The sequence below is a fragment of the Astyanax mexicanus genome, chromosome 16 (genome assembly GCF_023375975.1).
Source record: "Astyanax mexicanus isolate ESR-SI-001 chromosome 16, AstMex3_surface, whole genome shotgun sequence".
NCBI lineage: Eukaryota > Metazoa > Chordata > Actinopteri > Characiformes > Acestrorhamphidae > Astyanax > Astyanax mexicanus.
This window is the reverse complement of record NC_064423.1, coordinates 19,162,300-19,184,992: the sequence shown is the minus strand read 5'-3', so window position 1 is coordinate 19,184,992 and position 22,693 is coordinate 19,162,300. Positions and strand designations below refer to the sequence as shown.

The following is a 22,693-nucleotide window of genomic DNA, read 5'->3' as shown; positions in this document are numbered from 1 at the left end:
AATAGTTTTTAAGAATTAGCATGCTGGCTAAATAGGTTAGCATGCTGGCTAAACTAGCAAGCTACCTATTAAGCAACAAACCCACAACAGACACTAACAATATCTGTTATTTTTCGTTCTAATTGAAACTGTATATGTGCACAGATGCCTGTCTTCTGTTCAAAATCACCCTGCTAAAAACAGGAATGAAAATTTGTTAGCAACTAGGGCTGCAACAGCTAATCGATTAAATTATTATTAAAATAGTTGGCAACTAATTTAATAATCGATTAGTTAGGTCTACATTTTTATACACATAAGTAGCTACAGTTGCTACCCCTTAATGTGGGGCAGTGAGCAAACCAAAGCTGTGTCATGAAGACGTGGATGAAGGAAATTCAAGGAAGGTATGGTGAGTTATTTCTATAGCCACCTTTCCACCAATTTCTTCTTAAATGTGCTCAACCAACAGTTCAAAAAAGCTGTTTTTTTTATTTAAGCTACGACAAGTTCAATTTTTTTCTCTTACTTAGTGTAACTAGAGCGTAAAGAGTAGTTAAACAAGATCCATCTCATTTTTAGCATATATTCAACAGTTAACATTCAGCGTAAAAGAAAAACAATTCAAACAGTTTTATAAAAAAATGTGTAAAATAAAATTCTTTTTAAGATCTTTTCTGACTTTGACGTTGCATTGGGAGTGTTTTTACAATCGTAGCCAAGTGTACAGTTGTGTTATTGTGTTATTAAATAATAAAAATAATAAAACAATTGTATCTGTAGGGTAAATTTTCTATGTAAACACTAATACTTTTAATTATGGTAGGTTGTGTGTTCCTTATGCAATTCCAACATTAGTACAAAGACTGTTTGGTTCATTAAGTAAAATGCTGTCAATCAAATTTAGCTTTTTATCTGATTAATATCTTATCTGATGAACTATCGATTAATAAAAAAATTGACTGATTTATCAGTTATCCAATTAATCGTTAGTTCCAGCCCTAGAACCTGAATTAAAAGTTAATAGAGCAGAAGATTATACCAGTTATTGGTTCAAATAATATTTTGTGAACAATTAGTCTACAATGTTGCTTCACCACATTATAATCGATTTGTATAAAGTTAACTGTCACTCTGTCACCTGTCGCTTGTTTGCAAAATGGCAGCTACTAATGTATTCTCCCATAGAAAATGACAGGTTGCTTATTGCTCTGTAACCTTTGGTTGAAAGTAGGAGTTTGCAATATCGTACCGTACGCAATAATATCGTCAACATTTCAGAACAAAATTATACCCTGAAATATTGTGCCATATCACCCACCCCTAATTATCACATCAGGGTACTACTTTTTTACTGTTTTTACCAAAAGTAAAATTCACACTGTTCTCATTTCTCATTATATATCTATTAGAGACAGATTATATCTGTCCAGTATCATTTATTTTACTTTAATACTGGATATATGAAGATATATGTAGTGCATTATTATTAGTATCATGACATTCTGGATCATTGACTTCTGTTACAGATTTGATATTGTTGCATTTCTAAATATCTCAGTTAGGGGTGTGCCATATCATATCGTATGCAATAATAAAATAAAATGTTCATTTTGTTGCAGTAGTGTATTCTTACAATATATTTTTTTTAATTTAGTGTCTTGTCATATCATCAAGAGTATCTTTATCGCAAAAGTACCATGAAATACTGTGATATTATTTTAGGGCCATATTGCCCACCCCTAGTTGGAAGTAAAGAGTAACTGTGTTAACATTTCTAAAATCTGGTTTAATATGTTAAACTGCATGGAATCTGATGAAGGTTTCTCTGTCTGCTTAATTTAGAAACACACACACAAAGTTTCCAAAAGAAGAAAAAACTTCAAACACCAATTTCACATATTTCTTTATATATAAAAATCGATTGTTTTACCATACATAGTAGAATCAGTAATTGCACTATATTTGCGCCAAGAACAGTCATATCACTTTAACTCTATATAACAGCTTGTGTAACTGATAGGTTGTAAATATAATATAGATAGGTAATGAACAAGCTTGAAGTACAGAGTTAAAAAGGAGAATACTTTGGCATATAGATTAACAGTCAGGTCAGAAGACATCTAAATATCACAATCTTGCTGGGATAGCATACTGTTTGGTAATGAAAGTTATGGGTTTACATACTTTTGAGAAGATAGTGACAAAGATGAAAAGGCTGGAGTGATTATTTGTTTCTTCTTCGTTCTTTACTGGATCTAATGGGAAAGACAGGAATGATCTTCAGTTAATTAGTTGTCTTTTATTTCGGTATTCAGAGTGATAAAAAAATACCTTTATTTTGAGACAATTACAAGCCCAACAAAATGTTTTAATATAATTTAGCAAATGGTGTCTAATTGTGTCTCAGCAAGATACTAGCTTAATATGTTGCCCACGATAACAATAATATTGCGATACTTTGACTCTGTGATAGACAATATATATCACAAGACATCTGTGTTACTAAAGAGAATAAAATATAATAATGAAGCAGTAACTTTACTAAGTCAAATTGGAATGATTTGATATAGTGATATATTGTCCCACCCCAGTTCAGTTGCCCAATTTAGGGACGTCAAGTTTCACCTGCTTCTACAATGGGAGGATAGAGAGTATGATGCACTTTTTCCAATTCATGTGGAGCGCTATTGTATCTTGGAATAGCTCAACACACTTGGAGAAGAAGAACACTGACTGTATAAACCAACCTGGCACTGATTTATGGGGGAAAAGTGGCATCTATCCTCCCAAAAGCCAATCATGCTCTCTTGAACTTCTGGCTACAGATTGCTGAGGAAATGCCAGGAATTGAACCTGCAGTCTCTTGATAACAGACATGTACTCCACTTGGGATGTGCAGTAATGTAATTTGTAAGGAATTTGGCTTGGCCGTTTGTAAGGTATAAAGTATCACGGTTAATTCCCCAAATTAGCATAGATAGTCTCAGTGATCACATCAACATTGCATGTCAGATGCAACGCTTACTGTGCGAATTCTATTACTGAGGAAACAGGTTTTGCAGACTACAGAATTTAATTTACTTCTTATTCATTACTTCAGAGACTATACACAGGACCCAGTTGGTTAATATTTATATTACACTACTTGCTAAAATTAAGATAATCCAGCTCAGACAGGGATTACATTACCTCTGACATGACGGGCAGGTTCCCTCGTGGATGGAGCCACATGGTCCTGTGGACTTTGGCTCGTTGCCTCTGGATCAATTTCCGAAGTAACCTCTTTACTTTCCTGTCCCTGGGATCTGCACACTTCACTGCCTTCTTGGTGTACAATCTGCCATGATTAACACAAGCCAGAACAAGAGAGAACAACAGAGTCAGACTGAAAAAAAGGACTTTTGTCAAGTACAACAGAGACTGATCTTTCAATCCCGTATGGTTCAAATCAGCACCAGACAAATTGGCCCACTCAGGGAACAGTTTGGCTATTGTCCACCCAACCTGAGCACATTCTTGAGCTGCACTTGCCTCGCAATTACCCTGCACTCAGTAATAAAAATACGACCTGCGAAGATAGCAATGCCTGAGAGATTTAATAAGTCAGCATAGTTTCCATGTTCGCAATCGCACCAAGATGCTTGGAATACTTGCATGATGGCTCGTATGCTGCAGTCTGGCCCCTCTGTCTGCACCTCGAATTTGAGAACGTCTTTGGTCCGCACTTTCCCCTGCGAGTACCGCATACAGCACTGGACATCCGGCTGCATCTGCACTCCCTTCCCTGCCAGAGAAAAGAAAAAAAACAAAGAACAAGATAACTCAACAGAAAGTCTTGAACACAAATGGCTTGTGTCCCAGACTGAAGTCCCAGAAGGGTTCCAAAAAGAGAGTCAAGCGTTAAGCCCCAGAATACTCCTGAATGCCCTAAACCACTAATGGTTCTCTGAGAAACCTTTGAATTCACGCCTCTTTGAAGAGGTGTTGTTGGAAGTGAACTATCCCTATAACCCAAAAAGACTACATACCAAGTAAAGCAGTTCAGCTGCACTGTCAGACCTTATCTGCAAAGAGCTGGTGTGGCTGCAGGTTGTCATTCGATTCTAGTCAAGCAGAAGCTCAGGTGAGCTGCTGGTTGGAAGGTGAGCTGCTGGTTGTTTAGAACGAGAATTAAAAACTGCAGCCACACCAGCTCTTTGTGGATAAGGTTTGACACCCCTGAAGTAAACGACTGTTGAAAGATCACAACATGGTCCACTTTTAAAAGACTTGGAGGACTCTTGGAGCCAACCTATTTCCATCCACCTGACCTAATTGGGGAAAAATGAGAGATCCTGATGATGTAATTGGGATGCACAGTAAAGGACAACTGCATTATTCAGCACAGGGTGTTTTTTTCCTGCATCCACGTGTGTTTTGTTATTGATGGAGCGAAAAAGCAACATGGCCGATTTAGACATGTGGATTATGACATGACTTGCCCTGCAGATATTTAGCAGCACAGATTTGACATTCAGAGGAACCAGAAGCAAGGGCTTTTCCTAATGACATCACCTAGATTCTCCTGTGCATTAATAACCCAGTCTTTCTCTCTCATCGGCATGCACGGCAGACCTGCATCAAAAGCTCATCACAGCAGATGGATAACAGGCTCCCTTCTTCCCTCCACCATGCAGCCTGTTCTCGACATCACACTAATGCCAAACTCCAGAACAGCCCAGTGGAGCAGTGCCATTTCTCCTTACCTTCGAGGGAGCCGAAGAGAATGACAGTGACGGAGAGCACGGAGATGGTCTGCAGCAACATGGTTTCAGCTTCAGACGGGATTTAATCCGCCGTGCTGTCTGCTGTACCTCCGTCTCTTTTATATTTCTCCAGCCTCACTCACTCCCTCCCTCCGCCTGCTTGCTTTCTTTCCTCTCCCACTCTCTCTCTTTTTCACTCACATACACTAACACACCCACATTCTCCCTCATCTACCTCCTCCTCTCCCTGCTCAAGCATGTGTGTGTGATCTTTGATCACTGATAGCTACTGTGTTGTCTTCTTGCTTCTGTCTTACACCCAGTTTATCAGTTCACACTGAGATGATGAGAGGAATAACAGCTGAATATGAAGAGGAAGTGTATGTAATGTTGTGCCAGCTTATTAGGCATGCTTAGCTGTGTACCTTCAATCGTTTGCCAACTACCATATTCAGAACATTGTTGAATTCTGTCATCTAATCATCATCTTATTTGCTTCCTCCTGGTCAGGGTGACAGTGGGTCCATCGCAGGAAGCCAGACACTTACTCCAAGGGGGCAATTTAGCATGCCCAATTCACCCAACATGTGCCTTCTTGAAAAGTGCTCAAAGGTAATCCACATGGACACACTAAACACACTAAAGAACACACTAAACACAGACAGTGACCCAAGGAAGGAATCAAACCAAGAACCCCAGGCCCCTGTAACTAACACACTCTACCTGCAGCATCAACTTAACCTCATCCAACTGCCCAATTAAAAAGGAAACAACAACATCAGGTGTGGTCTTGGTAAACTTGAATATGCCTTGGCATTGATTCAACAACTTTCTGGAAGAGCCCTTGTAGGATTAGTCAAAAAGACGCTAACTTGAGTTTAACACAGTAGTCCAGGTCTGATGACTATGAAGGCCATATTTCCATGATATACAGGACAAGGAAACAGTGACCTAAGTTATTTTTAAAGGAGAAAAGGCTTTCATCCCCAAGAACACTGTACTAGCTGTTAAGCAAATGGATGGACTAATGATAGGTGATGGAATACTGTAAATGAATGAATGAAATTGGATAGAATATTGTGAATGGATTTATGGGGAAAGACAACCTCAGAATTCTTCAGCAGATCCTTAAACTCACAGCTAGATGGTTAAAACAGAATACTGACCACAAACACACATCAAAGTTGGTAGTGGAATTGATAAAGTAGGCTAGTAATAAGCTTTTGCAATGGCTTTACCAAAGTCCTGACCTCAGCCATATTGAAAATAGGTGGACAATGCTAGACAACCAACACACTTCCAACAGTGGCCAAATTACATCAAAATGTAATGTAAGGCTTTACATTTCTATGACTGTATTTACGTGTGGCCTCCTGAATTGAACGGCCTCGCTCTGACTTCGATAACTCAGGTTGCCTTGCCCATCTTGAGCTTCACTCACAAGACAACACCTCACAGCTCATACAAGTGTGGGTAACACTTTGTTATCAATATACAGACTGCTATCCCATAACTTTTTGCATGCCAGTGTGTAATGCTGTGTGCAGATTTTTGACTTTGTGATGATTTCTGTGGTAAAAAAAAACGATTATAAAAATTAAAAAATGTGTTTTTAATTAATTAATGTGAAACTAATTCTGCCCCCTCCAAAACAGAACAGCTTAAAGAATCATAAGACCAATATTTTTTTATACTATTCATGTCCATGATGAGTGTATGTAAAAAAAAAAAAATGATGTAAAAATTGAGCACTTTGCTCATTTTAACTGTATGGCATTACAGGACTTTAAATACGAGAACCCCTATCACAAAAAGTGTTCGGGATGGAATTAAGTACCACCATGTTACACAGAGAAAGATGAGGACTCTACATGCATTCCTTCTGTGAAGACATTTGATTCTTTTGAGTAGGTTATTATTATGGCCTGGGTCATTTGGCGCATACCTGAGGTCAAGTGACTGAAAGAAATGTGTGCACGCTACATGGGTCGGGGATTGAGTGCTTTGCAGGAATTTTTCAGCTGCAAAAACATACCTTCCCCATGACTTCAGCGTGTCCACGAGCTAAGCATATTTCCTGCATACCTTTTGGACGATTAGGGGATCATTGAACAGCGTGCAGACAAAAACATGCCAACCAATGCTGAAAGAAAGCCATATTAATTCCCTGGGATGAAGTACTACAACTTCATGGGAGACTTGCTGGGTTTATTAGATTGCAGTCCTAAATGCTGAAAGACTGGTACATAATAAAGGAGAGGCAAAACCAAAATGCGGCCTTTTAAGCAACAGCATCCGTCAGAACTGCACTGAACAGATTGGCAGAGCGAATATTGGGGTTGGTTGGGTTGAACTGATGGAATCTCAGATGTAGCATGTAACAGTGCAATTGATTTCAAGCAAATCCAGAAGGAAGCAACAAACAAGATAATTCAGCAGGGTTTCTGCTGTTCATGGTGGTCCGGGACACGTTTTTGTGTTGCCCTGCACTGGATATGAGCAAGCATGCTGCGGATTATTTTTCAACATTCTGGTAGAGGATTTATTCCTCCTGGGCGGTTGGTATCTTGTCCGTTGTTGGACCACCAAGGCTTTCTATTCTGGAGAAGTTCTGTGCAACAGAGGCCATGGTTTGTGTTAATCCCACGTAAGGCCCATGTTATGCAGTTTAGATTATGGGCATTTTGTTAAATTCTCTCTGACCTGGTAGCTTACTGAAAGAGCACAACAATCCGGATATAATGACATGTTATATATAGTCCTTAAGCTTTTGGCCTAAAAACAAGACTGCAAATATTTGGAGGGAAACAAAGAGGAAATGCCCATCTCACCTCAGGCACTAAGGTTAGACACGAAGTCTGTTTTGGAGACGATTCTTAACAATCCTATTATCTTTAGGGTCAATTTGAGTAAATATTAAATTAAACACTGCTTGGCCACCAAAAAAAGGCAATACTGTAATATTTAGTCGGACTGCCTTTAGCTTTGATTGCGGCACGCATTTACTGTTGCATTGTTTCGATAAGTTTCTGCAGTGTCACAAGATTTATTTCGATCCAGTGTTACATTAATTTTTCACCAAGATCTTGCAGCATTGATGATGGTAGAGTCTGACCACTGCACAAAGTCTTCTCCAGCACATCCCAACTGGGTCCTGTGTGAAAATGATCTTATGCTCCCTGAATCACTCTTTCACAATTCCAGCCCCATGAATCCTGACATTATCATCTTGAAATATGCTCGTGATATCAGGGAAGACAAAATCCACTGACGGAATAACCTGGTCTATATTCAGTATATTCAGGTAGTCAGCTGACCTCATTCTTTCAGCACATACTGTTGCTGAACCTAAACCTGACAAACTGCAGCTACCACAGATCATTGGCTTAGTTAAATCCAGGGGGAGATTTTTTTTTTTTGGCAGGCAGTGTATATTGTTAATGCCCTGTACTCACTTTATGCACACTGGTAGTCTTTGATGGGTCAATTTGACCTCAGACTGTTTTAGCTGTACAAAACAAGACATATTTAACTTATATTTATGTAGAATAAAATTAGTAATTTATTATTTTCTCTCATTATTTGTAAAGAACCACAGATAACAATACCTGTTTCACACCTATATGACCACCTACTGCTTATCAACTACAAAGCCATGGCCTTTCACCTTCATTAGACAGGCCAATCAGTAAATCACACAAAACACACTATTACAGGAATTATTTATTACAACATGTTGCAAGAGACTAACATATCCACAAGTAAAATTGGCACTTACCACACAAACTTAGCTTGTAAGTTTATCAATATATTCAAAGCTGTACATAGTCACAACATAAAAGTCATTGAAAATAACCACATTTGTCTTGAAGGTTAAGATGATCCCCAAGCCCAGGCTGTACAGAAGTAAACAAAATAGCAGTCTTTTGTTTTGATGAAGAAAAATATTCTACTCCAATGAGCAAGTGACCAGTCAGTCCAAAGTACCTGTAAAAACACATGTAGGACAGTATCATTTCCTCTGGTATTATAGAATAGAAAAAAAACAAAACCACAAGCTCTGTAGCCAAGTAGTAAGTATATTTAAGTGAATTTGTGTGGTGGTGTGTGTTGATCCTACCACTTAGCCCTACCACTCTGACTCTAAAATCTCCAAGACCCGCCTCCCTATCTCATTATCTTATTTAGCAATATAAATGCCATGAATTATCGTAACGAATTCTCAAACTATATTGAGTATCTTAGAAACACCGTATTGAGTGCCGCTACATTTTATGAAAATAAACCATCAAGATAACCAAATAAATCCACTCTGAGCGAACTGATTGAGGCTTGTAGTAATCACAAGCCTGCAACATGCCAAAAATCATGGAGTAGTAGAATGGAAACTAAAGCTTAGAAATGTGCCAAGTATGCATATTGGAAATCTTGGTGATGCACATGCAAGTTCGGGTGTTCTCTTGTAAGTAAGGCTGAACACTGGACAGCATGCTCACGACTAGGTGATGTGATTTATAGGCCGTGATATTTGGCATGACAGTGTATTAATAATTGCCATCTACAGCTCTGGAAAAAATTAAGAGACAACTTCAGTTTTGTTTCTGAATCAGTTTTTCTGATTGTTATTTATAGGTATATGTGTAAGACTCTCTCAAATTCCAAGTAAAAATGTTGTCATTTAGAGCATTTATTTGCAGAAAATGAGAAATGTCCGAAATAACAAAAGATGTAGAACTTTCATACCTCAAATAATGCAAAGAAACAATTAAATGCATAAAGATTTAAGAGTTTAAAAATCAATATTTGGAAGAATAACCCTGGTTTTTAATCACAGTTTTCAAGCTTTTTGGGATGTTCTCCTCCACCAGTCTTACACACTGCTTTTGGATAACTTTATGCCACTCCTGGTGCAAAAATTCAAGCAGTTGGTTTGAATTGTGATCATCCATTTTCCTCTTGATTATATTTCAGAGGTTTTCAAGTAAGTAAAATCAAAGAAACTCATCATTTTAAGTGACTTTATTTTTTCTCCAGAGCTGTAAGCTGTATATTTAACAAATATTTCTTTTTTTATGCAAAATATCTTTTTTGTGGGGAACAACATGGACATGTTTTTCTTTTATTTTCTCTCTATTAAGTGTATTATTTTCTTCTTTTTAAATTATTATTAGCTACCATAAGGGGTCAAGATACAAAACAGGACACATTTAATCTTTCCGTAACACTTCTGCCTTTAATAAAGTTTGGGCAGAGGCAATTCCTGCCCTCGCTGGGTAAACAAACAGGGTATATCAAAACATTGGCTTCCAAAATACTGACTCATAAGACCACATGAACCACAAGACTTTAAGCAGCCTTTAATTTCAGACACTGCTCTCTGTTCTCTCCCCAGAGCAGAAGCATTTTTTTGTTGTTGAAAAATGCAAACATCTTGCAGAATAATCAAATGCCTGCAGCTCCCTCAGATTATCATAGTTTGTAGGGCAAGTGTGCTCGTAGGACAAGTATGGAGGTAAATATGATGCTCTTTTATACAGTGTATGAGCCTTAAAATGTAAAATGTCCTATTAGCCAGGCGTCAGCTGCTCTAGACACATTCCTCAAAACTGTTAGCCCTTCAATTTTCCTCTGTTTTCTGTTTATACACCTAAATGTTGTCTTCTTGAAAGTACAGTCAACTCTTGTGATGTTTTTGATACTAAACATCTGAAATGATAATTTACTATATGCTCTTGTTGGACTATAAGTTGCAGAGTAGTTCTCCCCCCGTGTACAAACTGTGTGTTGAGGATATGGGTATGATGGGCCTTTTATTTGACATGAAAATGCATGATTGTGTTTTTATTGCAATGAACAAATGTGCAGTTTGTGCTGTCTACCTTGGAATTGGCTGTAAAAAAATACCTGAGACACACACAAAAAAAGCCTGATATTCCAGCTTGAAAGGGAAAAAGAACTATGACATGAGTACATATGAAATATATGCACAGTCTGAACTGATGTAAATAAAAAAAAAACTGGAGTTGATTAGAAAGTTAAAAAAACTTGTAATGTAAATGTAGCCAGAGGTCACTCCCACATCTTTGTCCACATTCACATTACAAGTCTCTTTAATGACTTTTTTTTCTTTACATAAGATTTGGCATCTTGACCATTCACACTTATAAACGTAAGTGACCTTCGTCTGTCTGTAATGTGAACAGATCTGTGCTGGTAACAGCAAGAATCTAGTATGCCTCATGCATATTATGTAAATAATAAGCATATTAAGCATATAATAATATTAATACATTCATGCAAATCACCTCTGTTGTTTTGACCAACATTCAGTGTTATTTTGCAGATTTTTGACTCCCCTTTAAACGAATACTAATAATTATTCATGAACAAATAATGACGTATGTTGGATCACGAGTGTAATCTGCTGTTTCCATATTGTTGTTTGATGGAAATGCACACAAAATGAGCCTGATTTTTGCAGGAAGTCAGAACTCAGCACAACACTACTGCTGCCTGATGCTGACAGCAATCAGCGCATGCAAACAGGCAAAAAGACTTTGAATTCCAATAACTTTCCCATGATTTGAGTCCCTTCATCCTGGTCAATGTAAACATAAGCTCTTACAGCTTTACATATTAGACCAACTAGCTCAGTAGTTTACTTACCTTCAAGAAATGCAAATTCATCTATTGCCTCAATTGCATTGTCTGTGAAGAAGCAGAAAAACACAAATCACTACTGTACTGTTCAAAGCATACAGATAATGCTAATTAACTTAAACAAGCTGCTTCCACTCACCTAGATCTTTCCTCTGCAGAGTTTTCCTTTTTCCCTGTTGTGCATAGACAAGCGCATCCTTGGCTATCATTTCCACAAAGAGCTCCTTCAGGGAGAAAAACAAACCATTATTCTCTTGGGTTAAGAAAGGACGGCTCACACAGAACATGACTAAGATTCCTACTGAGAGTGTAACTGGCTGCATGTAAAATAAAAGGTTTACTTATTCTCAATGACAATAAAGCTGCTTGCCACTTAACTAGCTAGTAAATCTGAGTAGCTGATTAGTTAAAATAAAAAAAAAATCTGTAGCTATCAGCAGGTCAGATAATTTCTAGTTCAGTTAACTAAAGACTAACAGGTGGTTTTCACCAGTCACTCACCAGTGTTTTTTGGCAAATCCAATCAAAATGTGTCACACTTTATGTCCAAGGTTATCATTGTTAGCAATACCATTTGATGACAAATACAGTATTTTGAACACTGTGGAAACATGTCCATCTGCAGGAGTTAGACAGTACAGTGTGCACAACTTATTTATTAATATCAACAAAGGTGCTAATGCACTGAAAAACAACTGTTTTCACTGCAGTTAATGTGTGGTGCAGGTATCTTGGATTTTTGGGCTAACTTGTGGGAGTGAATCAATTGAAATTTCATACTTGAAATGTTTCACTAACTACCCAAATGGAAAAGGCGATTCGCATTGGCACTTTAGTAAAAAAAAAAAAAAAATAAATAAATAAATAAATAAATAAATAAAACATAAAAAACGACTACTTAATACAGGAAAAAATGGTAAAACGAATACAATATAAAAATAGTGATATAACGATATGGATATATATATTTTTTTATCGTGTCAATTTTTTTTTCTCGATATTATCGTGAACGATACGATACAGCACAACCCCAGGTCTCCTCAGTCTCCTCGCCCTCCTGGTGTAGCTTTAGCTGCGGGAGCTAAACGCTGCGGGTCCCGCTGCGGCTCCACGGACCGGGGCCGCTTCACTCACCGTGGCTTTAGCGATGATGAAGACGGACTCCTGGCTGGCCAGGCTCAGGTCCGGGTCGGCCTTCATCAGGGCTTTGATGCGGGAGAGCGGCAGCTTGGCGAGCCGGCTGTGTCCCCCCGCGGGGCTCGTGTGCTGAGCCCCGTCCTCCTCACCCTCACCCCGCGGCTCTTCAGCTCCGCTCCGGTCCAGCTCGCTGTCCCCGAGCGCGCCGCTCTCCACTAGAGTCGCCGCCATGTCTCTCCAGCGCCGAGTATATATCCGCCCCCCGAGAACCGAAACCATAAACACGAGGCTAAAAACGAGGAAACACGGCGGCGCCGCGAGCACGCGCTGCCTTCTCCCGCCAAATCAGACTGTAAACACGGAGAGAGGGCGGGGCACAGGAACACACGTCACCTACAGATAAAAGCTCCCAGGCTATAAACTAAATTTAATAAATATAATACTTATAATTAGCAAGTTTTGTGTACATAACATACTTTTAAAAAGATAATTATATTAAACTACTACAGCATGTATGTGTTTTAATATTTCCTTTGGTAATTATGTATATTTCCCTAGCAATATTATTATTTCCGTATTGTGTTGATATTGCATACTATGTTTGTGAATAATATATATAGCTCTGGAAAACAATTAAGAGACCACTTTAGTTTCTGAATCAGTTTCTCTGATTTTGCTATTTATAGGTATATATTTGAGTAAAATTAACATTGTTGTTTTATTTTATAAACTACAGACAACATTTCTCCCAAATTCCAAATAAAAATATTGTCATTTAGAGCATTTATTTGCAGGAAATGAGAAATGCTTGAAATAACAAAAAATCTGCAAAAATATGCGAAGATTTCAGACCTCAAATAATTCAAAGAATATTGCTTTCTGAACTCTTAAAACTTAAGAGTTCAGAAAGCAATATTTGTTATAACTAGATTGCAGTTCCTACAGAAACTGCGAGTGTGATTGCAGTGCTGGCTGGTATCTGCTATGGTGTTGCTAAGGTGTTGCTATGGTATCCGGGGTGGTTGCTAAGGTGTTGCTAGGTGGTTGCTAGGTGGTTGCTAGGGTGTTGCTAGGCGGTTGCTAAGGTGTTGCTATGGTATCCGGGGTGGTTGCTAAGGTGTTGCTAGGTGGTTGCTAGGTGGTTGCTAGGCGGTTGCTAAGGTGTTGCTATGGTATCCGGGGTGGTTGCTAAGGTGTTGCTAGGTGGTTGCTAGGTGGTTGCTAGGGTGTTGCTAGGCGGTTGCTAAGGTGTTGCTATGGTATCCGGGGTGGTTGCTAAGGTGTTGCTAGGTGGTTGCTAGGTGGTTGCTAAGGTGTTGCTAGGCGGTTGCTAAGGTGTTGCTATGGTATGCGGGGTGGTTGCTAAGGTGTTGCTAGGTGGTTGCTAGGTGGTTGCTAAGGTGTTGCTAGGCGGTTGCTAAGGTGTTGCTATGGTATCTGGGGTGGTTGCTAAGGTGTTGCTAGGTGGTTGCTAGGTGGTTGCTAAGGTGTTGCTAGGCGGTTGCTAAGGTGTTGCTATGGTATCCGGGGTGGTTGCTAAGGTGTTGCTAGGTGGTTGCTAGGTGGTTGCTAAGGTGTTGCTAGGCGGTTGCTAAGGTGTTGCTATGGTATCCGGGGTGGTTGCTAAGGTGTTGCTAGGTGGTTGCTAGGGTGTTGCTAGGCGGTTGCTAAGGTGTTGCTATGGTATCCGGGGTGGTTGCTAAGGTGTTGCTAGGTGGTTGCTAGGTGGTTGCTAAGGTGTTGCTAGGCCGTTGCTAAGGTGTTGCTATGGTATCCGGGGTGGTTGCTAAGGTGTTGCTAGGTGGTTGCTAGGTGGTTGCTAAGGTGTTGCTAGGTGGTTGCTAAGGTGTTGCTATGGTATCTTGGGTGGTTGCTAAGGTGTTGCTAGGTGGTTGCTAGGTGGTTGCTAAGGTGTTGCTATGGTATCCGGGATGGTTGCTAAGGTGTTGCTAGGTGGTTGCTAGGTGGTTGCTAAGGTGTTGCTAGGCGGTTGCTAAGGTGTTGCTATGGTATCCGGGGTGGTTGCTAAGGTGTTGCTAGGTGGTTGCTAGGTGGTTGCTAAGGTGTTGCTAGGTGGTTGCTAAGGTGTTGCTATGGTATCTTGGGTGGTTGCTAAGGTGTTGCTAGGTGGTTGCTAGGTGGTTGCTAAGGTGTTGCTATGGTATCCGGGATGGTTGCTAAGGTGTTGCTAGGTGGTTGCTAGGTGGTTGCTAGGGTGTTGCTAGGCGGTTGCTAAGGTGTTGCTATGGTATCCGGTGTGGTTGCTAAGGTGTTGCTAGGCGGTTGCTAAGGTGTTGCTATGGTATCCGGGGTAGTTGCTATGGTGTTGCTAAGTGGTTGGTAGGTCACTCCTTAGCAGTTGCTAGGTGGTTGCTAAGGTGTTGCTATGGTATCTGTGGTGGTTGCTATGGTGTTTCTAGGTGGTTGCTAGGTGATTTATATGCATAAATTAGATTAAATGGTGTTTGCACGTTGCTACGCAACGTGCAAATACATCAATCAGCTATGCACGGTAGGTTGCTCTGGCCGTTCGGGGGTGTCCAAACTTTTGACCCGTGGCTCCATTACACACAGTACTGGGGGGCCGGGGTGTCCAAACTTTTGACCCGTGGCTCCATTACACACAGTACTGGGGGGCCGGGGTGTCCAAACTTTTGACCCGTGGCTCCATTACACACAGTACTGGGGGGCCGGGGTGTCCAAACTTTTGACCTAATGCTGTTTTATCCCATAGCTGCTCCATTACACACAGTACTGGAGTTCTAGCTACCTGTCCTTCGATCTAGCTGCCGTCCTCCGATTGGCCCCATTCATTCCAATGGGGCCACTTCGTACGACATTCGTACGAAATCCGTACGTCGTAACTTTTCGTAACGCATATTTTCGGAAAGAGCTCAATAAGTTCTACAGGTCCTCAATTGGTTTCATCTTCGTATTTCAAAAATTGCGACGTCCACGGGCGTGCAAAGTTCTGCCCATTCATTGTCAATGGGCAAAAAAACGCGTACTTACGAAGTTTTTACGAAAAACGTAAGTCCGATCGGAAAGCTGTATACAAGCCCACCATTCCCGATATAGACGCACGTTTTCTCTTTTGAACGAAGTCGATATTTCGAAAACTGCGGCACTAGTTAACCGGACAAAAAACAGGTGGAATAATAATAATAACTAGATTGCAGTTCCTACAGAAACTGCGAGTGTGATTGCAGTGCTGGCTGGTATCTGCTATGGTGTTGCTAAGGTGTTGCTATGGTATCCGGGGTGGTTGCTAAGGTGTTGCTAGGTGGTTGCTAGGGTGTTGCTAGGCGGTTGCTAAGGTGTTGCTATGGTATCCGGGGTGGTTGCTAAGGTGTTGCTAGGTGGTTGCTAGGTGGTTGCTAAGGTGTTGCTAGGCGGTTGCTAAGGTGTTGCTATGGTATCCGGGGTGGTTGCTAAGGTGTTGCTAGGTGGTTGCTAGGTGGTTGCTAGGGTGTTGCTAGGCGGTTGCTAAGGTGTTGCTAGGTGGTTGCTAGGTGGTTGCTAGGGTGTTGCTAGGCGGTTGCTAAGGTGTTGCTATGGTATCCGGGGTAGTTGCTAAGCTGTTGCTAGGTGGTTGCTAGGTGGTTGCTAGGGTGTTGCTAGGCGGTTGCTAAGGTGTTGCTATGGTATCCGGGGTGGTTGCTAAGGTGTTGCTAGGTGGTTGCTAGGTGGTTGCTAAGGTGTTGCTAGCCGGTTGCTAAGGTGTTGCTATGGTATCCGGGGTGGTTGCTAAGGTGTTGCTAGGTGGTTGCTATGGTGTTGCTAGGCGGTTGCTAAGGTGTTGCTATGGTATCTGGGGTGGTTGCTAAGGTGTTGCTAGGTGGTTGCTAGGGTGTTGCTAGGCGGTTGCTAAGGTGTTGCTATGGTATCCGGGGTGGTTGCTAAGGTGTTGCTAGGTGGTTGCTAGGTGGTTGCTAGGGTGTTGCTAGGCGGTTGCTAAGGTGTTGCTATGGTATCCGTGGTGGTTGCTAAGGTGTTGCTAAGTGGTTGCTAGGTGGTTGCTAAGGTGTTGCTAGGCGGTTGCTAAGGTGTTGCTATGGTATCCGGGGTGGTTGCTAAGGTGTTGCTAGGTGGTTGCTAGGTGGTTGCTAGAGTGTTGCTAGGCGGTTGCTAAGGTGTTGCTATGGTATCCAGGGTGGTTGCTAAGGTGTTGCTAGGTGGTTGCTAGGTGGTTGCTAGGGTGTTGCTAGGCGGTTGCTAAGGTGTTGCTACGGTATCCGGGGTGGTTGCTAAGGTGTTGCTAGGTGGTTGCTAGGTGGTTGCTAGGGTGTTGCTAGGCGGTTGCTAAGGTGTTGCTATGGTATCCAGGGTGGTTGCTAAGGTGTTGCTAGGTGGTTGCTAGGTTGTTGCTAGGGTGTTGCTAGGCGGTTGCTAAGGTGTTGCTATGGTATCCGGGGTGGTTGCTAAGGTGTTGCTAGGTGGTTGCTAGGTGGTTGCTAAGGTGTTGCTAGGCGGTTGCTAAGGTGTTGCTATGGTATCCGGGGTGGTTGCTAAGGTGTTGCTAGGTGGTTGCTAGGTGGTTGCTAGGTGGTTGCTAGGCGGTTGCTAAGGTGTTGCTATGGTATCCGGGGTGGTTGCTAAGGTGTTGCTAAGTGGTTGCTATGCGGTTGCTAAGGTGTTGCTAGGCGGTTGCTAAGGTGTTGCTATGGTATCCGGGGTGGTTGCTATGGTGTTGCTAGGTGGTTGCTAGGCGGTTGCTAAGGTGTTGCTATGGTATCCGGGGTGGTTGCTAAGGTGTTGCTAAGTGGTTGCTATGCGGTTGCTAAGGTGTTGCTAGGCGGTTGCTAAGATGTTGCTATGGTATCCGGGGAAGTTGCTAAGGTGTTGCTAGGTGGTTGCTAGGTGGTTGCTAAGGTGTTGCTAGGCGGTTGCTAAGGTGTTGCTATGGTATCTGTGGTGGTTGCTATGGTGTTTCTAGGTGGTTGCTAGGTGATTTATATGCATAAATTAGATTAAATGGTGTTTGCACGTTGCTACGCAACGTGCAAATACATCAATCAGCTATGCACGCTAGGTTGCTCTGGCCGTTCGGGGGTGTCCAAACTTTTGACCCGTGGCTCCATTACACACAGTACTGGGGGGCCGGGGTGTCCAAACTTTTGACCCGTGGCTCCATTACACACAGTACTGGGGGGCCGGGGTGTCCAAACTTTTGACCCGTGGCTCCATTACACACAGTACTGGGGGGCCGGGGTGTCCAAACTTTTGACCTAACGCTGATTTATCCCATAGCTGCTCCATACACTCACATTACTGGAGTTCTAGCTACCTGTCCTTCGATCTAGCTGCCGTCCTCCGATTGGCCCCATTCATTCCAATGGGGCCACTTCGTACGACAATCGTACGAAATTCGTACGACGTAACTTTTCGTAACGCATATTTTCGGAAAGAGCTCAATAAGTTCTACAGGTCCTCAATTGGTTTCATCTTCGTATTTCAAAAATTGCGACGTCCACGGGCGTGCAAAGTTCTGCCCATTCATTTTCAATGGGCAAAAAAACGCGTACTTACGAAGTTTTTACGAAAAACGTAAGTCCGATCGGAAAGCTGTATACAAGCCCACCATTCCCGATATGGACGCACGTTTTCTCTTTTGAACGAAGTCGATATTTCGAAAACTGCGGCACTAGTTAACCGGACAAAAAACAGGTGGAATAATAATAATAATAATAATAATAATAACTAGATTGCAGTTCCTGCAGAAACTGCGAGTGTGATTGCAGTGCTGGCTGGTATCTGCTATGGTGTTGCTAAGGTGTTGCTATGGTATCCGGGGTGGTTGCTAAGGTGTTGCTAGGTGGTTGCTAAGGTGTTGCTAGGCGGTTGCTAAGGTGTTGCTATGGTATCCGGGGTGGTTGCTAAGGTGTTGCTAGGTGGTTGCTAGGTGGTTGCTAGGGTGTTGCTAGGTGGTTGCTAAGGTGTTGCTATGGTATCCGGGGTGGTTGCTAAGGTGTTGCTAGGTGGTTGCTAGGTGGTTGCTAGGGTGTTGCTAGGCGGTTGCTAAGGTGTTGCTATGGTATCCGGGGTGGTTGCTAAGGTGTTGCTAGGTGGTTGCTAGGGTGTTGCTAGGCGGTTGCTAAGGTGTTGCTATGGTATACTGGGTGGTTGCTAAGGTGTTGCTAGGTGGTTGCTAGGTGGTTGCTAGGGTGTTGCTAGGCGGTTGCTAAGGTGTTGCTATGGTATCCGGGGTGGTTGCTAAGGTGTTGCTAGGTGGTTGCTAGGTGGTTGCTAGGTTGTTGCTAGGCGGTTGCTAAGGTGTTGCTATGGTATCCGGGGTGGTTGCTAAGGTGTTGCTAGGTGGTTGCTAGGGTGTTGCTAGGCGGTTGCTAAGGTGTTGCTATGGTATCCGGGGTGGTTGCTAAGGTGTTGCTAGGTGGTTGCTAGGTGGTTGCTAGGGTGTTGCTAGGCGGTTGCTAAGGTGTTGCTATGGTATCCGGGGTGGTTGCTAAGGTGTTGCTAGGTGGTTGCTATGTGGTTGGTAAGGTGTTGCTATCCGGTTGCTAAGGTGTTGCTATGGTATCCGGGGTGGTTGCTTAGGTGTTGCTAGGTGGTTGCTAGGGTGTTGCTAGGCGGTTGCTAAGGTGTTGCTATGGTATCCGGGGTGGTTGCTAAGGTGTTGCTAGGTGGTTGCTAGGTGGTTGCTAGGGTGTTGCTAGGCGGTTGCTAAGGTGTTGCTATGGTATCCGGGGTGGTTGCTAAGGTGTTGCTAGGTGGTTGCTAGGTGGTTGCTAAGTTGTTGCTAGGCGGTTGCTAAGGTGTTGCTATGGTATCCGGGGTGGTTGCTAAGGTGTTGCTAGGTGGTTGCTAGGCGGTTGCTAAGGTGTTGCTATGGTATCCGGAGTGGTTGCTAAGGTGTTGCTAAGTGGTTGCTATGCGGTTGCTAAGGTGTTGCTAGGCGGTTGCTAAGGTGTTGCTATGGTATCCGGGGAGGTTGCTAAGGTGTTGCTAGGTGGTTGCTAGGTGGTTGCTAAGGTGTTGCTAGGTGGTTGCTAAGGTGTTGCTATGGTATCTGTGGTGGTTGCTATGGTGTTTCTAGGTGATTTATATGCATAAATTAGATTAAATGGTGTTTGCACGTTGCTATGCAACGTGCAAATACATCAATCAGCTATGCACGCTAGGTTGCTCTGGCCGTTCGGGGGTGTCCAAACTTTTGACCCATGGCTCCATTACACACAGTACTGGGGGGCCGGGGTGTCCAAACTTTTGACCCATGGCTCCATTACACACAGTACTGGGGGGGGGGCGGGGTGTCCAAACTTTTGACCTAACGCTGATTTATCCCATAGCTGCTCCATTACACACAGTACTGGAGTTCTAGCTACCTGTCCTTCGATCTAGCTGCCGTCCTCCGATTGGCCCCATTCATTCCAATGGGGCCACTTCGTACGACATTCGTACGAAATCCGTACGTCGTAACTTTTCGTAACGCATATTTTCGGAAAGAGCTCAATAAGTTCTACAGGTCCTCAATTGGTTTCATCTTCGTATTTCAAAAATTGCGACGTCCACGGGCGTGCAAAGTTCTGCCCATTCATTTTCAATGGGCAAAAAAACGCGTACTTACGAAGTTTTTACGAAAAACGTAAGTCCGATCGGAAAGCTGTATACAAGCCCACCATTCCCGATATGGACGCACGTTTTCTCTTTTGAACGAAGTCGATATTTCGAAAACTGCGGCACTAGTTAACCGGACAAAAAACAGGTGGAATAATAATAATAAGAAGAAGAAGAATAAGACTTAAGAAGAACAATACTGTGATTGCATTACTGCAATCACACTAATAATAATAATAATAATAACTAGATTGCAGTTCCTGCAGAAACTGCGAGTGTGATTGCAGTGCTGGCTGGTATCTGCTGTGGTGTTGCTAAGGTGTTGCTAAGTGGTTGCTAAGGTGTGGCTATGGTATCCGGGGTGGTTGCTAAGGTGTTGCTAAGTGGTTGCTAGGTGGTTGCTAAGGTGTTGCTAGGCGGTTGCTAAGGTGTTGCTATGGTATCTGGGGTGGTTGCTAAGGTGTTGCTAGGTGGTTGCTAAGGTGTTGCTAGGCGGTTGCTAAGGTGTTGCTATGGTATCCGGGGTGGTTGCTAAGGTGTTGCTAGCTGGTTGCTAGGTGGTTGCTAAGGTGTTGCTAGGCGGTTGCTAAGGTGTTGCTATGGTATCCGGGGTGGTTGCTAAGGTGTTGCTAGGTGGTTGCTAGGTGGTTGCTAAGTTGTTGCTAGGCGGTTGCTAAGGTGTTGCTATGGTATCCGGGGTGGTTGCTAAGGTGTTGCTAGGTGGTTGCTAGGGTGTTGCTAGGCGGTTGCTAAGGTGTTGCTATGGTATCCGGGGTGGTTGCTAAGGTGTTGCTAGGTGGTTGCTAGGTGGTTGCTAGGGTGTTGCTAGGCGGTTGCTAAGGTGTTGCTATGGTATCCGGGGTGGTTGCTAAGGTGTTGCTAGGTGGTTGCTAGGTGGTTGCTAGGGTGTTGCTAGGCGGTTGCTAAGGTGTTGCTATGGTATCCAGGGTGGTTGCTAAGGTGTTGCTAGGTGGTTGCTAGGGTGTTGCTAGGCGGTTGCTAAGGTGTTGCTATGGTATCCGGGGTGGTTGCTAAGGTGTTGCTAGGTGGTTGCTAGGTGGTTGCTAGGGTGTTGCTAGGCGGTTGCTAAGGTGTTGCTATGGTATCCGGGGTGGTTGCTAAGGTGTTGCTAGGTGGTTGCTAGGTGGTTGCTAGGGTGTTGCTAGGCGGTTGCTAAGGTGTTGCTATGGTATCCGGGGTGGTTGCTAAGGTGTTGCTAGGTGGTTGCTAGGTGGTTGCTAGGGTGTTGCTAGGCGGTTGCTAAGGTGTTGCTATGGTATCCGGGGTGGTTGCTAAGGTGTTGCTAGGTGGTTGCTAAGTGGTTGCTAGGGTGTTGCTAGGCGGTTGCTAAGGTGTTGCTATGGTATCCGGGGTGGTTGCTAAGGTGTTGCTAGGTGGTTGCTAGGGTGTTGCTAGGCGGTTGCTAAGGTGTTGCTATGGTATCCGGGGTGGTTGCTAAGGTGTTGCTAGGTGGTTCCTAGGTGGTTGCTAGGGTGTTGCTAGGCGGTTGCTAAGGTGTTGCTATGGTATCCGGGGTGGTTGCTAAGGTGTTGCTAGGTGGTTGCTAGGTGGTTGCTAAGGTGTTGCTAGGTGGTTGCTAAGGTGTTGCTAGGCGGTTGCTAAGGTGTTGCTATGGTATCCGGGGTGGTTGCTAAGGTGTTGCTAGGTGGTTGCTAGGGTGTTGCTAGGCGGTTGCTAAGGTGTTGCTATGGTATATGGGTGGTTGCTAAGGTGTTGCTAGGTGGTTGCTAGGTTGTTGCTAGGGTGTTGCTAGGCGGTTGCTAAGGTGTTGCTATGGTATCCGGGGAGGTTGCTAAGGTGTTGCTAGGTGGTTGCTAGGTGGTTGCTAAGGTGTTGCTAGGCGGTTGCTAAGGTGTTGCTATGGTATCTGTGGTGGTTGCTTTGGTGTTTCTAGGTGGTTGCTAGGTGATTTATATGCATAAATTAGATTAAATGGTGTTTGCACGTTGCTACGCAACGTGCAAATACATCAATCAGCTATGCACGCTAGGTTGCTCTGGCCGTTCGGGGGTGTCCAAACTTTTGACCCGTGGCTCCATTACACACAGTACTGGGGGGCCGGGGTGTCCAAACTTTTGACCCGTGGCTCCATTACACACAGTACTGGGGGGCCGGGGTGTCCAAACTTTTGACCTAATGCTGTTTTATCCCATAGCTGCTCCATACACTCACAGTACTGGAGTTCTAGCTACCTGTCCTTCGATCTAGCTGCCGTCCTCCGATTGGCCCCATTCATTCCAATGGGGCCACTTCGTACGACAATCGTACGAAATCCGTACGTCGTAACTTTTCGTAACGCATATTTTCGGAAAGAGCTCAATAAGTTCTACAGGTCCTCAATTGGTTTCATCTTCGTATTTCAAAAATTGCGACGTCCACGGGCGTGCAAAGTTCTGCCCATTCATTTTCAATGGGCAAAAAAACGCGTACTTACGAAGTTTTTACGAAAAACGTAAGTCCGATCGGAAAGCTGTATACAAGCCCACCATTCCCGATATGGACGCACGTTTTCTCTTTTGAACGAAGTCGATATTTCGAAAACTGCGGCACTAGTTAACCGGACAAAAAACAGG

General features: G+C 43.0%; 2 protein-coding genes across 2 annotated transcripts; both read right to left on the bottom strand.

Annotated features, from left to right (window-relative positions):
* Positions 1-1,868: 1,868 nt before the first annotated feature.
* ccl44 (chemokine (C-C motif) ligand 44) lies at positions 1,869-4,906 on the bottom strand. The gene is made up of 4 exons (XM_007240222.3): positions 4,728-4,906; positions 3,637-3,766; positions 3,172-3,319; positions 1,869-2,237 (listed from the first exon to the last, which is right to left on the bottom strand). Exons 1-4 carry the CDS (start codon positions 4,786-4,788, stop codon positions 2,229-2,231), a joined length of 348 nt encoding a protein of 115 aa, XP_007240284.1. The 5' UTR covers positions 4,789-4,906; the 3' UTR covers positions 1,869-2,228.
* Positions 4,907-8,437: 3,531 nt separating this feature from the next.
* Positions 8,438-12,901, bottom strand: pole4 (polymerase (DNA-directed), epsilon 4, accessory subunit). The gene is made up of 4 exons (XM_007240224.4): positions 12,522-12,901; positions 11,527-11,611; positions 11,394-11,435; positions 8,438-8,714 (listed from the first exon to the last, which is right to left on the bottom strand). The coding sequence occupies exons 1-4, from the start codon at positions 12,801-12,803 to the stop codon at positions 8,701-8,703; spliced, it is 423 nt and encodes a 140-aa protein (XP_007240286.3). The 5' UTR covers positions 12,804-12,901; the 3' UTR covers positions 8,438-8,700.
* Between the last annotated feature and the right edge of the window lie 9,792 nt (positions 12,902-22,693).